The sequence below is a fragment of the Apteryx mantelli genome, chromosome 1, assembly GCF_036417845.1.
Source record: "Apteryx mantelli isolate bAptMan1 chromosome 1, bAptMan1.hap1, whole genome shotgun sequence".
NCBI lineage: Eukaryota > Metazoa > Chordata > Aves > Apterygiformes > Apterygidae > Apteryx > Apteryx mantelli.
Window position 1 is genome coordinate 147,842,463 of NC_089978.1, and position 17,262 is coordinate 147,859,724.

At 38.9% G+C, this 17,262-nt stretch overlaps 1 protein-coding gene across 5 annotated transcripts in view; it reads right to left on the reverse strand.

The window, feature by feature from the left end:
- The window catches only part of SOX5 (SRY-box transcription factor 5), a 487,372-nt gene that overhangs the window by 26,683 nt on the left and 443,427 nt on the right, over positions 1 to 17,262 (reverse strand). Inside the window, exons 11-12 of one of the 5 annotated variants that reach the window (XM_067306169.1) lie at positions 6,022 to 6,199; positions 930 to 1,102 (exon numbers count right to left, since the gene is read on the reverse strand). The exons of the other annotated variants lie outside the window; for them this stretch is intronic. Of the exons in view, the coding sequence (XP_067162270.1) occupies positions 930 to 1,102; positions 6,022 to 6,199 (351 nt within the window). The remainder of the gene's footprint in view (positions 1 to 929; positions 1,103 to 6,021; positions 6,200 to 17,262) is intronic. 5 annotated transcript variants of the gene reach the window in all.

Here is a 17,262-nt window from a genome sequence, read left to right on the forward strand (position 1 = left end):
GAAAAAGTCTTGCTAAACAAATAAAGTTGAGCTGCACACAAGAGTTTGGATATATATCTCAGGTGGCAGTATTACAAAGACATCTCACTGTAAAGGCGGCAGCTAAAGGATCAGCAGGTCCATTTACCCTCCATAAGCCAGGACAGCGCACAGAAAGACATCAGGGATTTCCAGAGAACAGCAGGAAATCACACACTCTTTGACAGGTGTGACAGTTACAGTATGTACAAGCTTTAACAAGAAAATACTCACTTTGTCTATATTTTGTTGCAGTACAGCTTAACAGGCCAACTCAAAAGTAGAAAGCGGCCAGGCCCACATATTCCACTGCTTCTAAGTTTCACTGGAAATACTTTGTGCAGTTTGTGTTGTCAATTCTCTGATTTTTTAATTTTATTAAGTCATCTAACATGACTTGACAGTGCTACATTGCGATGGTCACAAAATATCATATATGACAACATCATAAGGCTAAATACCCAGAAGCTGAGCCTGAGTATCAGCAAAGCTTATGTTCCTAAAGAAGCTTGAATATTTTCAAATCCAGCTCATCTCACAAACACATGTAAGCATTTCCATAAAGCAAGATTTCTACTTAGACCCAGAGATTTCCAAGATCACCTTGTCATAATACATATTGACAGGCTGGAACAGATAATTAGTGGCCTCCAAAGTTCTCATGAGGGTTTTAACTCTCCCCACCTCCACCACCCCCCTGTTGAATATCTCCAGGTCTCTCTCTCTTGTCAGCTTTTTGGTTGTGATTTTCATTTTGCTTCATTTTGCTTTTTTGAAGGAAGCAACTATTCTATTTGAAAGGAAAGAAGAAAACAGAGCAAGAGAAAGGAGAAAAAAGAGAGGAAGAAACTACGTATTTGTAAGTAGAGATAAATATGATCCCATTTACAAAGGGAGTGTTGGGAACTGACCTTTTCTGTCCTGCAGTTATTGAGACCCAGACTATTCACAACAGCCACTTTCCCATCAAGCACCTGTTGTTCCCTCCGAAGTTGCTCCTTCATCTGTCGGGCCTCCTGGATTGCCTTGGTAACAGCATCGTGGTCATTTAAATAACCTGACGACGTGATAGAAGAAAGGATATCTTAAAAAAAGAAAGTTACAAGAAAACACTTTAGCTTTCATCAGTGAAATTCACCAAGGTTTTATCACTATTAATGAGAAAGAGTTAAAAGCTATAGCCCATAAACCTGTCTTTGCTTGGTAATTCTGTTAAGGCTATGATAGAGCCACCTGGATATAAACCATGAGAAACATCAGTGCCAAAATCAGCATCCTGATACTTGATCCCATTAGTTTCAATATTTTCCTGACATTACAGAGGTTAGTCCTGTGGTTTGTATGCAGCAGGATGTAACTGGATAGGAGTTAGGGGAAGCTTTGATCATGCCAGCAATCCAAAACTCTTAAAAATAGACCATTTTATTCTTCCCCTTCTAAAATCTTGTGACTACATTAAAATAAACCACAGGTGGCGGTGGTTTGCTATAGATATGAAATGCATAATGGCTGGGAAGAGAAACCTCATCCACTGAATGCTCCCCACCACCACCTGTCATTCAGAAATGTATAAGAAACCACAGCTACACGGACCTACATTCCCACTCCTATTCATGCTGCTAATAGTAGGTCAAATGTCCACTGTTTTGCTGCAAATTCACAGCCTAGGGCTTAGCCTTAGTAGTCACTGAATTATTTCCTTTTAAAATGTTACAAGCATCACCGGCACAGCTAATACTATTTAATTTTAAATGTGACACTTTGTCATTTTTTTCCTTTAGCGTACTGCAGATTATACTTATTATGATCTGCATGTGATTTGTAGGATAGAATACTGATGGGAGACTCCAAGCCCCAGTCTATTTTTCAAACATTAAAGCAGAGGCTAATATCTATCAACCTCCCTCCCCCTCCCCCTCTACACGCACACACACATACACACACGCCCGCACGCACACACACTTCTTTCTGTCTTTTAACTAGGGCATAAAAATGGCATAAAATGAATCTGTAATATGAAATTGCCCAGAAAAGGGACTTCTGTTTGTGACATGAGGCTAAATCTACCCAGATCCATTGGCGAATTGTGACAGATGGAGGGACTGTGAGACAGAAGGCAGGCACTAATCACACACAAAATGACCGGCTTGCCTCAACATGTTCCATGGATTCCAGCAAACTTTACACCCTAATCCATTTTTAGAACAAAAAACATCTGGGCCATAAATCCTCTAATCTGCCAAAACACGCTATTAAATCCCATGATTTGTTGAAAAACACTAAGATTAAAGAAAGGAAATATAAAATGGCTAACTGCCGTGTAAGGAAAGTGTTATTAATACTCTTTCTTTGTCTCAATTATGAATGTTCTGTTCCTAAAGAGCCTTGTCTAATCATGTCAGATTACACATCCTTGTTGTATTGCTAGGCTCTTCCATCTGATCCACTGATTGCCAAAAAACGTAGGACATTGTCTTGCTGCTTAAAACATTTCAGTCGAAGAAGCCGATGTCAGATTAGTTCAGTGCTGCACTGCTCTACAGACTTTTTTTTGGTTTGGATTTTATTGTTGTTTCTTGTTAGATTACACACAGAACGGGACTGGCATTCTGGTCTTTGGCTGGCAGAAAGTAAAAAACAGAAGTTTCTGTGCAGTTTCAGTGCTGTTAATTGTATTAAGAGAGAGCTTTTGGCTAAATACCCGAGAACCCTGAGAGTTTTTAATGAAATTCATTTGATCCACATTGCTTTTATCAAATGACCCAGTTCAGTAATTCCAAGCCAATGGAATTCTAGTAATTCCAGCTTTCTCGGCATAAGGAAGGGTATAACCTGCACCTACACAGTGCTACTAGTTAAATTTTTTTAACTTCCATTTTAACAACTTGCTTGATTTCTTCCCCACTTTGCATTTGTTACTGATCAAGCTTGCCTGTAGTCAGAATAAATTAAAAAGGAAGCAAACAAACAAACAAACAGTAGTATTAAAAGCTGGTTGTGCTCTTGATTAGGCTAGGTATAATACTTTCAATCTGTAATGCAGCTGAATTTGCCTAGGAACTGGAATTCATGCCCTTCTCCAGACTATTTTGGCTTTTCCTGAATACTGCTATCTTTGAGACAGTTTGGCACATGACTGAATAAAAGCAAGCACTCCTTATGTTTTTCAGTAGCTGCCAAGATGCTGGTGTGCAGGGAAATGATTAATATAGAAGCGAGTTGAATGTAAATTATTGTTGTTTAGGGTAGGTGGTGAATTATTGACAGAGAGGGGAACTGCATTACATAAAATGCACTGAGTTACAAGGATTGCCAAACTAGCATAGAGATGTTGAAGATAATGGCAAAGGGTAGAGAGAAGTTGTTTCTGTTTTTAGTACATGGACATATGCCTGTTCCCAAAAAGAAATGCTTGGATTTAAAGTCATACATGAAGCCATGACATGTGTGACTGCTCAGTCTGTAGCATAATTTATATGCTATAAGGATAGCTCTAGAAGAGGGCTACGTATCTATATGCCCGACTTCAGTAGCTATACTCTTACTCACAGGAGGCTCATAGGCTTACCTCCTCCAGATACAGCTGAACAGCACATGAACATTTCTCCAAGCCACTGGAAACGAGCAGCCTGAAGAACTGCTTTCACAGAGCAGTTTTAATTTGAAGCTAGTGGCAAGGAAAGGTGACAGCTCAGCTGCATCCCAGGAAGGTGGGCCCATGCACACCTAGGACCGATAACTTCTCTTTTGCATTGACAGCCCCAACCATTCAAATGGTGCAAGTAACTGTCCAGCACTTATCTGCAGATTTCCCAAGAAGTGACCATTCCTGGAAGAACTCACCTCTCAAGGTAAAAAGGTAGCCCAACCTCTCTACCATTTTTAATCCTTAGTCCCTTTGCTAAAATTGCTATCAAGATTATCAGCAGGAGTGGGCTTTTTGTGGCATAGATCCTACTGGGGGGTAACCTCAAATGGCCTGCACAATATTTTAAGGTCACCAGAGGGTTTCTACATGGTAATGACTTTTGCTTGCTATAACTTTGGTTGGATCTGACCTAGCAGTTGGCAGAAAAAGACTCTGTAGAGTGTTTGCAAGTCTTTCGTTCTTCTAATCCTCCATAAAGGACAGACTTTTGATAGAAGTACGCTGTGTCTGTCCTGCTCCTGCACCACATTTAAAGAATGCTTATCTTATATATACAGTATGCACAGTGATACTGCTCAGCAACCTCAAAAAATCACTTTCTATATTTGTAGCTAGAAGATATACAGCAGTGAACTCTATGTCATTAACAATAACTTAAGTATGTTATCTTTTGCTCCACAGTTTTCCATGGTTTATTAATGGTATAACGCATTAATTCTTCTTACAAGAGTGACCTTTAAAGCTCCATTCATCCTCATAGCTTTTATCCAACTACATTATCACTCATTACAGGTACGGCATTTCAAAATCTGCATTTTGTTAAAAGAAGTAAATTGCAGGGGTCTCAAACCTATGAAAAATATCAGGTGTGTAGGGAAAGAAGATTGGAAAGCAGAGAACAAGAGATGTCCTGCCACTGAGATGCAGGTCAGATGCTTAACTCCACATCTAAATGTGATGCTCACTCTGCTGAAGACAAGGGAATTAATGTGAAAAAACTGAAACTCAGTCCATTGTACTCAGACAGCTGTAGGGCCAACCAAATTAAAGATGAAATACATTATCACCTACCAAGTGTAGTGTAGGGCTAATTAACATTATTAACAATTAACAATGGGACATTTATGAAACATTTATACAGTTATATAAAACATATCAAACCATATAACTTTATTTTCCTTTGTATAGGACACAGGAGCATATCCTCTGTCTGACATACGCAATGCTCATCAACATTAGTAATTACAATGTAGATACAGTGGCAGGGTAACAGAGTGGGATCTATATCTGTTTTAAACTTTGGACATAACTGTGGGTGTTCCTGGTATCTATTTAGGCAGAATACGGGCTACAAAAAGCTTGGGAGAGACCCACAGAGAAAGAAAATGTTTTCACTACATAGCACCGTGATAACACATAAATAGCTCCTGATACACCTGACCTATGCTTCCTTTTGTTCTTTTGCCATCTCTGAAAGTGGCCAACAGGAGATGTTTTAGGAGCAAGTCCCACAATAGCAAGGGTACAACAAACTGCACATTTAATTCCCTAAACAGGCTTCAATTTACATCCTGAAATCTTAATTCAGGTTATATTAAATCACTCCTTGCAATAAAATGTTTCAGTTAGAAGGATCAGGAACGGGGTGTATAAGCATTTTACTTATACAGACACAAAGAGCAGTTCCTTTAAAAATTGTACGTGTAAAATCGTCACCAGGACCATTATTATTTAGATTGTCTTTAGCCAAGAGGCAATTTTGACAGGAAGAAAAAGCAATATTGTTTTCTGGAATGATGTTCAAAACAGCCAGTCAAGACTGTTTGCAAGATACAACATCAAACTTGTTTTAAAGCGAATCTGCTGATTGTTTTTTTAGTTAGCCATTAGTATTTTCTCCGGTAGACTAAGGTAAAATAATGCCCCATGAAGTTTTTCAGTGGACTAAGCATTAAACCTGTAATTTTCTAAAGACTTATTTGCATCTGTAGACTTCTAACCAGCAGGGAAATTTTTGTTAAAGTTTATTCATCACTTGCTTTTTTTTTAGATGTCATGGTAGAATCTGTCTCTCTTTAATGTTTGCTGTTATACATACATCATTTATTGACTGTTATTGACAAAGCAGTATCTCAAATAACACAGGTTTCTGTCTCCCTAGTCTGCATACAAGGTTAAGATACTCCTCCTGCACTGTGAAGCATGTGGGAGTTTCTTCACTGATATCAATAAACGCACTATTAGGGTCAACCTGTGATGCTTATACATCACTGTCTGGCACTGGCTGATAAATGCCCACTCTTTAATAACACCTACTAGTGGATATGAAGAGGGACAAATGAAAGTGAGCTTACCTATTGTGTTAGCTCTGGCCGAAGGACTAGCTAATGTTGCTGGCACAGAGGATTTTAGTGAACTGGCCCCACTATTTATTCTCAGAGTTGGCATATGAGGAGAGGTGGGTGATGTGGGAGATTTGCCATCAGATGTCTTGGGTTTGGCTGAAAGGTTCAGAGGCTGGGCCACTTCATCCTAGGATGAGTAGAAAATAAAACAATGTTATTAAAAAACGGCTGTTGGCACAACACTACCCAAGCAAAGACAGTTGTTTTCAGTTCATATGAAGTTCTAAACCTGCAAGATTGTATGATATATATTAAGATCAAATGTGATACCACCTTGTCATAGCATTTTGGAACTGAGACGGCCAGTGGACTGGAAAATTAGCATGATAGGATTAGAGAACATTCTCTATTTGCACTTTTTATGTAAGAATTGTCCCTGAAGAAATTATTCACATCAATAAAATATATGCTTCTGTAATGAAAATAAAGAGTAATTTTACAGTTCTGTTCTATTCTATTGTTATTTTGTTTTAAACTTAAGATAGGTGAACTAAATAAAAACTAAAGAGAATTTTTACTTAAAATTCAGCAGCCCTCTACCCCCCAGCTGGGCAAAATTGTCTGAGTGTGTTTTGTGTTTTTTTAACTTCTGTTTTCCTCTGAGCTTCCCAGACTTAGAACTGCAAGCACAAAAATATCATAAGAAACATATACTTCTCCTTCAGCAGAACAAGAGAGTGGGAAGGGCCTCCCATTTCTTTCTACAAAATTTGAAATGATGGCCTGGATAATTCTGTATAAGCCTCTAGATTTTTTCATCTTTTTCTGAGCTGGACTTCAAGATTTCAATAATTATTACTATACAAACATAGAAAATTTGGGTCAATTTTTTTACGAGGTAATTGGAATTACTCATAAACCTGGCTTGATTATACACATAGTAACAGACAGTGCTATAAAATACATTAAAATTCTAAGTCATGTATTTTTGTTTGACCATCATAAAAAACAACAAGAAAAAACAGAAAAAGGAAAACACGCATTTCAGCAAAGGGGATACTTTAGAAATAATTTTAACTGATTTTTAAGTAGCCAGATATAATGCATGTGGTATTAGATTCAAGCACCACATGTTAGCTTAGCTTTCCTCTGACATTGTAACTTAGGAAAGTCATCCTTTAGCTAAAGCAAATGTTGTTACATTGCACAGTCTTGTTTCAGTTATAGGCACTGAAGAAGTTGATTCTGATCTTCGTAAGTGGTAAGTACGTTCGCTGCTATAGAACTATTCCTGACTTACAGCAATGCAAAGCAGACTGGAATTAGACTCATAATGTTTGAGTGTTTTACAGTTACTACTAAACTATCTTTAACTACTATCATATAATACTGATTCTTTTCCACAGCGGGTGGTGTGCTGCAGCACAGAAGAAATTTTATAGTTGCCTATTGTATGTGGAAGTACAATGTAGATGTATGAATGTCTCCAATCACCAGAAATTTGCTTATGTTTCTGCAAAGCACTGTCATAGAGCTTTTCAATTACCTTAAACAGGCAAACTTTGAACTAAGCACTTTCATTGTATTTGATTATTTTTACGCTTTTGTAATAGTCATAGCTAAAAACAAATTAAAGGTGAGTAAACAAATCAATCAGCAACACAGTGGACAAAACTGTCCTCTTTAAAGTGATAGCTAAGCTGTCCTAGATGCAGTTGGTGCATAACAATAAAAGGGGGGAAAATCAATGGATAAAATTGACTTCGGAGTCTATATTGTATTGTCACAAGTGACTTAGGCACTTAGCAGGCAGAGTTCTGTTGATTTTCTAGCAGACTGAAGCCTCTAGGTTATGCAGGTGTTTCAAAAATTTTCCCAGTTCAACAAGCAATTGTTGTTTTGAGAAGGTATTCTTTCCCTTACACAAACACAAATCCATCTGAGTTAGCATAAAATAGACTAATGTATTAGCCAAATGGAAGGGGACTTGCCCTGCTGTTCCATTATTTCAATTAAGAAATCCCAGAACAGTGTAACTACAATGTTGGAAAATCAGTACTGAGATAGTTTGCATAAAAGCGTAACTTCAAACCAATCGACAAAACAACCAAATGCAGCAACCCTGCGCCAGACTGGGATCCCTGAAGAGCAAAGCTGTCTATTTAGAAGACAGCACCAGAAGCTATGCAAACCTGCCCACAAACCTGTATCAGTTCAATTCAAGAGGGGTTAGTTTCCATGTATATTCAATTCTTGACCTCTGTTATAAGTGTCAACAAAAGGGGCTGTTGTTCCAGATACGGTAGTGAAAGCAGCAGTGTGCTCTGTGTCCACTACAAATCTGACTGAGAGCAGCACGTCATTTCAGACAGACCACCAAACAGTCACCGATGGGAATGGCTTTCACTCCCTACAAATGCACGTCAGATTCCAATCTGCCTCCTAGAGCTAGAAGTTTTTTTCTGTTTCGTCCTTTTTGGACAAGCAAACCACCTGGGCTATTCTGTCCCTATAAAGTTTATTTTCCTTCCCTTCTCTCATTCCTCCCTTTCCTCAATCCATTCTTCCATTCCATTTTTTTTATCCTGGTGTGAAGCCAAGGTTTTGTGCAAGTCCACTATGCAATAGGTTGTTGGTCTCATTTAACACAAGTTAGAAATGGGGGAGGTGGCCTTTCCGTTCTAGGCATCCAGTGATGAAGCTGTCCGTGCTGTAACTATTCTTGGTAGTAAGAATGCTCTTCTTCATTCAAGTCAGCACAGCCTTCTCTGGAGGCAAGAAGCACAAGGCCTTGTGGATATAATAGAAGGCGACAGTTCCACAGCTGATAAATGTCATTCCAAATTGCCTCTTCGTTCACTTTCCTTGTGTGTTCAGGCTAATGGTAAATTAATCGGAGGTCACAAAAGCTTGGTTCTTACACAGGAGAATAAGTAAACAATTTTAAGTGACTATATGTATTTATAAAATGATACTACTTCACTGTTTAGTCTTCATAACATTTTTACTTCTGTTGTTTCAAAGAGCATTTTCACATCCACATTGGAACTCAAATATATTAAAGACTCAGTCAGAGAGTTTAGAAATTCTCTGTTGGATTCTGAGATGAGAAGAATTTCAGTCATCCCCTTTACCACAACAGAACTGCACTGATTTATCCCATGGGAGTGTAAAAACTACCTGGGAGACAGGTAATAATAGACAATTGTGTTAAATGTGAACACCACTGTTAGGATCTCCATGCCTACATTCAGTGAGACATTTTACCCTTTTCTCTTTCTGCAAACATAAATTCGAAATTCTCTGGATGAGTTTCTATTCTATGCCATTCCAGTTTAAATCAAGGAGGACTGTACTGTCTTCATTATTCATTTGCACCTGCGTAACCAAGAGGAGAATTTTGTGTTGGCCTACCTTTATTTTTACTATAACTTCTTCCAGCTAACATTCTGCCACATTATAGATTAGCAAGCCTCACTCTCAGTTATATTAAGGCTGCATGTAAGCGCAGCATGAAGAGAGCTAGGGCAAATAAGAGTAATAATAAAAAAATCATATGTAGCGTGTTCACTCCAGGTCGCTTGCATCTTTAAACAGCCGGAAGAGAGATTTTATTTTGTACAGTGGGATCATAGAATCTCGAACAACTCCCTGCACTTGCTTTTTATTAAAGGAAGCCCAGTATTGATTGGTCCCTGCCTCTTCTTGACATGCAGAGTTATTCTAAGATGCCATTGATAAGAACAAGCCAGTATTTTTTAGAGTTAAACAAAGTCAGACATTTATTTGTATATCAGCCAAAATGATTATTGCTTAGAGCAGAGGACATTAAGACCCAAAAAGCTTGTAATAATATAAACACAGATGTGATGAAAGTAAAATATGATCTCGATTAAAGGTTATGAAATCTTTTCTTTAAAAAGTAGCATATTTGTCTAACAAAACAAAATACAGACAAAAAAATAAATGTAGAGAATAAAACATAAGCAAAAACATATCATGCAAGGCTAATAAAAATGAAGTACACACAGTGAAGAGCAAAGCGTTGGTACAGAGATTCCAGTCCCCCGCATCACAGCAGTATCAGGATAGTTGCTATTTTAGGCAGAGCTGGTGGTTTGCTTCCCAGGATTGGAAAGACGATCATTAACCACAACTCTGGAGCTCAGGGTCCTTGATTTCATCTAGAGGTTTTTTTCAGCTGATCTCTAGACATAGGGAAGAAAATACAAGAACCCTCCATCCGCACCAGCATTTGAGGGTAAATGGACAGCAGCAAAGACAAGATTCAAGAGTGGAATTTTGTAGCTTCATTACACCTGGATTTGTACAGCTTTGAGCTTTCATATTTAAGCATCAGACATCGGAAATCCTCAAATGGAAGGCTTTGTAAGTACCTCACAATCTTTAAGCAGAAATACTGCTGGCACACTGAGTGTGTATCACACTGCTTTTATAAGGTTTCTATGGTCCTTTGAAAATGCAAAATGCTAGGTAAACACAAAGTGCTTACTAACATGGAATGAAAAAACTGAAACAGAGAGAAAAGGAAAAAACTTGATCAAGGTCATACAGTGAAGTAGTGCAGAATTTCAGATGAACCCAGGAATTCTGCCTCAGTCATGCATATTACAAATAGTTGGCTGAAAAGGTGTCTTTTCTAATGTTTCTATGGACCAGATCAAGCTGTCTCTATTTATTCCCTCCTAAGATAAAAGGTTCATTTATGTCTGAATATGGAGAAAGAAGAGACTGAAATCTGATTTTGACAATCTTTCTAAATCAATTATTAAAAATTGCACTGTTTCAATACCAGGAACTGAACGAAAGACTGATAGCCCAGATGCATGAACCAGTCTCAGAGAAAGGAAAAAGGTGCTGATGGGTAAAAGAACCCAGATGATTTAGTTGGATTTTTAATCTGGCTTCTTTTCACATATTTTACAGATTAGTTTAGTATTAAAACACAGTTACTGAATTATTGTACCGTAATTTAAATCCAAGCACTACATCCCACTGTGGCGCACAATGAAGGTCCAGGTTGCACAATTTATTACAAAATCATGAACTATGCTGTGTATCATCTGACTGGCAATACAAATGTGCTTAAATGACCTGGCATAAGCACAGCCTAGCATGCTTTACTAAAGAGGCTTTTCATGACCTCTGGGAACACATTCGCCACATATTGCTGCCTATTTAAATGACCTTGACAGTACAAATTACAGCCAAATGAGTTAGAAACAAGAAGCTGGAGAGGGGGTTTCTAAAAGAATGCCTCTCCCACCTCTCCAGAAACAAAGCCTCATTCCCCCACCCTGTTTCTGTTTCATGGAGATCTTCATTTCAACAGAAATGCAAAATATGGAGCACTCACTGGCATGTCTGGGGCAGAAGACAATGATGCTATTGTTGTGCAATGAACAATGCAGCCAGTCAGTGCCTTACCCAGTCGGTCTCTCACTCATCCAGAAATGTCTAACCAAAATATATGAGAAGCAGAGGTGCAACAGCATATATGCAAATAAAACCCTTCAACATCACTGTCCCTCAAGACTACAGTTGTCCACGCATTCACACAAAGATGCTGGCAGCTTTCTGCCTGTCCCCTCCCCCTGCTCTGAAGCCACTCATGGTGAAATTATCAGTAGTGATAATAAGAAGCCGAGAGGTAAAGGCAGTTGTGAAACATGTTGTATAAATGAATCATGCTGCTGATATTATCCTCACTGATGAAATAATTGTATTAAATTAAGCAGGGATGTTCACATGACAGGATGAGTGAATTAGATAATGCTCATCTGCAGCTGCACCTCCTCCTGCCGCATTCTCAAGTTTTGATTAAGAATAATGTGTCCCTTCCTGCAAAGGTGGAAATTTCTCTAACTACACAGAAAGAAAGAGATGGAGACATATAAACAGACATCTTGGTCATGATATGATAATACAAACAGCGGAATTATTCTTTAGGTTCACAGAAGTCACTTTATCCTACTGTATCTTTGCCTGTGAGTTGCAGCAGAGAAAGTACAAGAGGCACGACCAGACTCTTGTCAGAAAGGAAAAGAAAAGGCCCTAAAGATAAGACAGAAGGCAAATATTAGAAAGGACTGCCTTCTTTCCTGGTCCTGCAAAGTGCACAGACCTTTCATTCTGTGCTATCTGCAGAAACATCTCAGCCCAAATTTCTGTCTATACTTGAAGCAGATTTTGTTATGGTGTTGCTTTGCTGAGTATCTTTTCCTGAATGTGTTGCTCTCAGGAGCTACATACTTTATTGACTCAGCGGACGTTACCCAACCAAAGTTAGTACTTCTAGTCTGTACTGATATTCCCCAAATACTCCTACTCGTAAGACTCAAAAGAGAGGGAGGAGCTGAGCTGCCTCATATTTGTGGCAAGCATTATGTGTTTGTTCTCTCATTAGCTTCTTTTAGGGGACTATTCAAGGAATAAATTACTCCCAAATGGTCATTAATACACTGGTGGTACGCTTTCTTTTCTTGCACAGTCTCCGTTCCTGTTCACGAGCAAAAGTGATGCAGGAACATGCAAGCGTAATCCATTCTGCTTTTTAGTATGAGGGACAGACATTCTTTTTCCAGTCCTTTTTTACAACACCGGGGGCTCTTGGTGAGGATATTCTCTAGGGACTTTGTCCTCTCAAAAAGATCCCTAACTTCTTCCCCTTTCATTTTTCTTTACTGGAAGTCTAGCTGCCAGGGAAGAGGTCTGTAGCTACAGAGACTAATTTGCTGCCCTGGAAACCCCAAGCTTTGATTTTGTCTAGTCCACATGTTGTCACAGTAAAATCAGAGAGTTACTGGATTGTTTTCCATTTGTATCTGGCATTGTTGTTTCTACAAGTTTTACACAGGATTCACAAACAGATGTAGGAAAAACAAGAGAGGAATATGCAAAATGACCTGTCTGTAAACATGGAAGGCCCTGGGAGCTGTACGTCTTCCCCCCAGCAACTTTTTTTCTGGCTGTGCAGTGCTTACTTTGTGAGTATCACTCTACTTTTAGAGCCATAGAATAGAGCTGCAGAAATAACAGAGGACCAAGCATATGATCACTTGAGTCCTCCAGTTAGCTCTGACATGGAACAACGTGGGCTATTTCAGCTGCAGAGCATGCTCAAAGCAGTGTTTGTGGAGTGCTTGTGTCTATGAAACTCCTCCTAGAAGTCTCCACCCAACGATGACCTGGGGCAACGCCATTAATTTGGTGTAGCCACCGGTCAGAATTCTGCATGCAGAACTGTAAAAGCAACTCTCAGATCTCTTCAGGAAACACAAGTGCTGCACCGGGACCTAGCCCTTTCGGGTCTCACGGAGCTGAAGGCAGCCTGTTTGGCAAACAGAATACATCAAGGCATACAATTTAGCAAAATGAGCAAACTGGTATGTGTTTACTCAAAATTCATTCATTTGGATTCTAAAATTCCTCAGAGAAGCATCCTCCAAACCATACTTCCAGCTTCTGGCTGGCTCTGGACTGCCAAAACGCCCACCATCCTTGTAAAGTCTCCTGGTAGTCTCCACAGACAAACAGCACAATGTGTTTGAGGAAAGCTGCCGGTATGATATTTCTATGCTATTTTTGCTTGATCATGAGTTTTCAGTCACACCAACCTTTAGGAAAATCTGATGACTTGTGGATGCTTTTCCCAAATCAGATCCAAACTTCAAACATACATTTTCATCCATACAAAATACAACTGACTTATTCCTATTGCCATTATTTTGCTGTTTGGGCATTTGCTCTTCTGTTAGATTGAAACAAGCAGAACTGAGAGTTGCTTGCCATGCATGGATCTGCAGTACAACATGAGGCAAAATTGCAGGAACAAAGTCCTTTCAGCATTTGCTTGCACCTCATAATGAAAAAGCTACTTCTCACGCTGCATCTCTGACTGAGCAAAAATTTAACATAGTAGTCTCATTCACAAAAAAACTTCAGTGAAACTTTTTTGAGCAAATCCTGCCAGATTTGGCCTGAACTGGGAAGGATTCATATTAAATAAAGATACATGAGCCAGTGCTGAAAGACTGGCCACTTGGGACTTTGCTAGTCCACACTTTGTGCCAAACTTGAGTCCTTTTGTTAGCTTTTCATTTCTAATAATTATTGTTCAACTGTATATCCCACACCACCACCGTTCCTATTTATTTGGTATAATACTATTAATGAAGTGCTTCTCTAAGAGGGCTCAAGTCAGCTGCTAAGCAGGAAGAGTGACTTAGGCACAGGTCAGCAGGGATTGATGCAGATACTACAAATCTTCAGGGGATGACAACAACCAATTTTTCATGCTTTTAACCATGCAAAACACTGCACAACAACTAAAAAAACATTAGAGAGGATCACAAAATTGTGAGGGACAGGAGGGAAAAGGCATCTTCCTAGAAAGAATATTTCTTCCGAACAGCCCCCACTGAAATACATGGCAAATAATAAAGTGTGAGAGAGGAAAAAAAAGTCACTTCTCCAGTTCTTCAGAGGAATATTAATTAATTAAAGCTCATAATTATCCCTACAGCTTTTGCCTTTTTTTACAAACAGGAAGAATGAGGCACAAAGTGGCTAAATGATTTGCCTAATCTCACACAGTGAGTAAATAGCTGAATCAGAACAGAGCCACTGCCACTCTTATTCAGACCCATAATTTTTTTTGGTACTCGACTGAATCTCCCTAAATGTCCAGCTGCTTCAGAAGAAGCTGCAGGACAAAGTAGGTGGCTGTCAGATAATCTGATCTGTGGCATGTATTCCTGAACTTTTGTTGGGTAGAAACTGAAGGGTCCCAGGCACACCCATAACAAGCCTGTTTGAAAAGTGGAGCTAGACTTTAGGCTGGATTTGAGTTGCTGCCTAAACTGAACTTGGAGTCACCATCCTCCAATGAATAACCCCTAGGAAACGCTAAGCAGAACGAACAGCAGTGAAAACAACAAAACCTGAAAGGATGGGGAAGGACCTGGAAGGAAGTAAAACAAGGACCTGCAAAGCCAAACAGCGTTACAAACTGGTACATTTTAAATGAACAAGAAAACAAAAGCCACACTGATCAAAGCCTCCCACCTCCTCTCTGTGGTGGATTACACCTTCACTGGGAGCACACCACCACCTCTAACCCCACACCTGCAAAAGGAATTAATTTCAAAAAGAATACAGACCAAAGCGCACCGTATCAAAACAAATTAGCAACAGACCCCTCCTCCCGCTGTGGTCAGGCAGGGGAAGCAGAAATGCTGCATGGATTGTAAGATTCAAGGGGGGAAAAAAGACAAAAGCAAACCAAAAAACAGCTGTTGAAAACTTTAGAAGAAGCAAGTCAAAAGAGCTTGAAAGAAAAGAGATTTCAAACAGCTTGGACGATTGACAGTGGACTAAGAAATTCCTTTTCAAAAACCACCTGTGTTTCCTCTGACTTTGGATATCTCTATGCAGTCTAGGTACATTTTTCACTGAGAGAGGCAGCTACATATGCAATACAACGAGTAGGTAGTGCAAAGATAAAATGCACTGGTTTTATTTATAGATATATATAAGCTGTATGAAAAGTGTCAAAATATGTTTTGTAACTGTAGATATGGCCTGCCTGCCAATTTGTTTTTCAAACTAATAGCTTTTCAAAGGGAAAATATCAACACAAAACTCATCCTTCTTTAATGCTTGCATGCTCTTAACAACATCCCAGATCACTAAAATCAAAATGATTTTTCAACTCTTGCTGTCTGTTTTTTTCATTTCACCTCATTTTAACAGTAAGACCAAATGTAATCAGCAGTTCCAGAAACCGGAGGCAGCAGAGGAGGGGTCTGAGGTACCATAAGGAGCATTTAAAGCAAACACATGCTCCATCTTTGAAAACTGCACACACAGAAAAAGAAAAAATTTGGTTGATATTTATACCCCACCCATAGTCAGATATCTGGGGCTTAACTACTTGAGAGTATACCTGCTGGGAAGGGCTGTTGCTTCTCCTATGCCACAGTCATGCCTTATTTACTGATGATTTCTTGGGTCAGGCGTGGGCACTCAAAGAGACTTGGGTTCATTTCCTGATTTTGCAACAAACATCCTCTGGGAACTTGAATGAGTCACTCAGCAGCTAATTTTCTTCTGCACATGGTCACTGACATCATTGCAAAGTGGTTACAAAATTTTACCAAATACAAATGTTAGTGTTAGTATATGGCTACAGAAAGTAAAAAGCCACCTCTTTTGCCTTAATTCTCTACTTAAAAAATGGAGAAAATACATCCTTTCATCTATGAAAAGGATTTCTTCTACGCAAAGTGAGCATCACATATATGTTCGTTTAACTGCATGAGGACCCCACCCTTTAAAGCTCTTTAAGTTTAGTATTATTGACATTATACTTACGTAATTATCCTAATGAACATATTAAACAATCATAACAATCATAATTAAAATTGAAATACATTGTAGTTCCATTTCTATTTGCTACTGTCAGTACTGAATACAGGTTACAAGCAGAACAGCGCTGAAGAAGTATTCAGCCCCCCTTGGTGAATAGACTGTTCAGATCTTATTCCTGATTCACATGAGCAAAAATGAAATCACCATCAGGACCAATATCAGGGCCAAATTGCTGGTAGGCACAATGAACCACTAACTGCTGGATTCATTAGTAAGACTCATAGTTTGTCCCCATGAGATGCTGAACACTTTCAGCTCCTTTTAAAACCTCACGTCTTAGAAATTAAAATTAACAACTACAAACTAGTATTTCTGTTACACTGTAGAAACTCAGCATGAATTTGAAGTCAGATCACAAGAATGCCAAAAATCTATTGTGTAAAATTAGGCAGATTTTTATCTACCATTTTCCTGTTAATTCCATACATACATGCATACACAATAGATATTCCATGCTGTTCCTCAAGCCTAAACAATCAGTTAAAATAGGTTTTGTAAAGCTGAAAGAAGACAACTGCCTTAAAAATACCTTTCAAATAGCCCCAGCATCACACTGCTAAGATTGGCCTATTCTTTTCAGACGTAAAACAAATGTCTATTTAAGAACACATCCAAATGCATTTCCATCACTCAGCCAGAACACATTCATCTCCCAGAAGCTAACACTGTATGATATGGAAAGAGAGAGAGAGAGAGAGAGAGAGAGAGAGAGGAGACCTTTAGTCCACCTACTGGCTTCACTAAAGGCAATGAATCCAGCCCTAGCTCATTTCAAGTAGGTTCAGTTGTGTCAAAGCT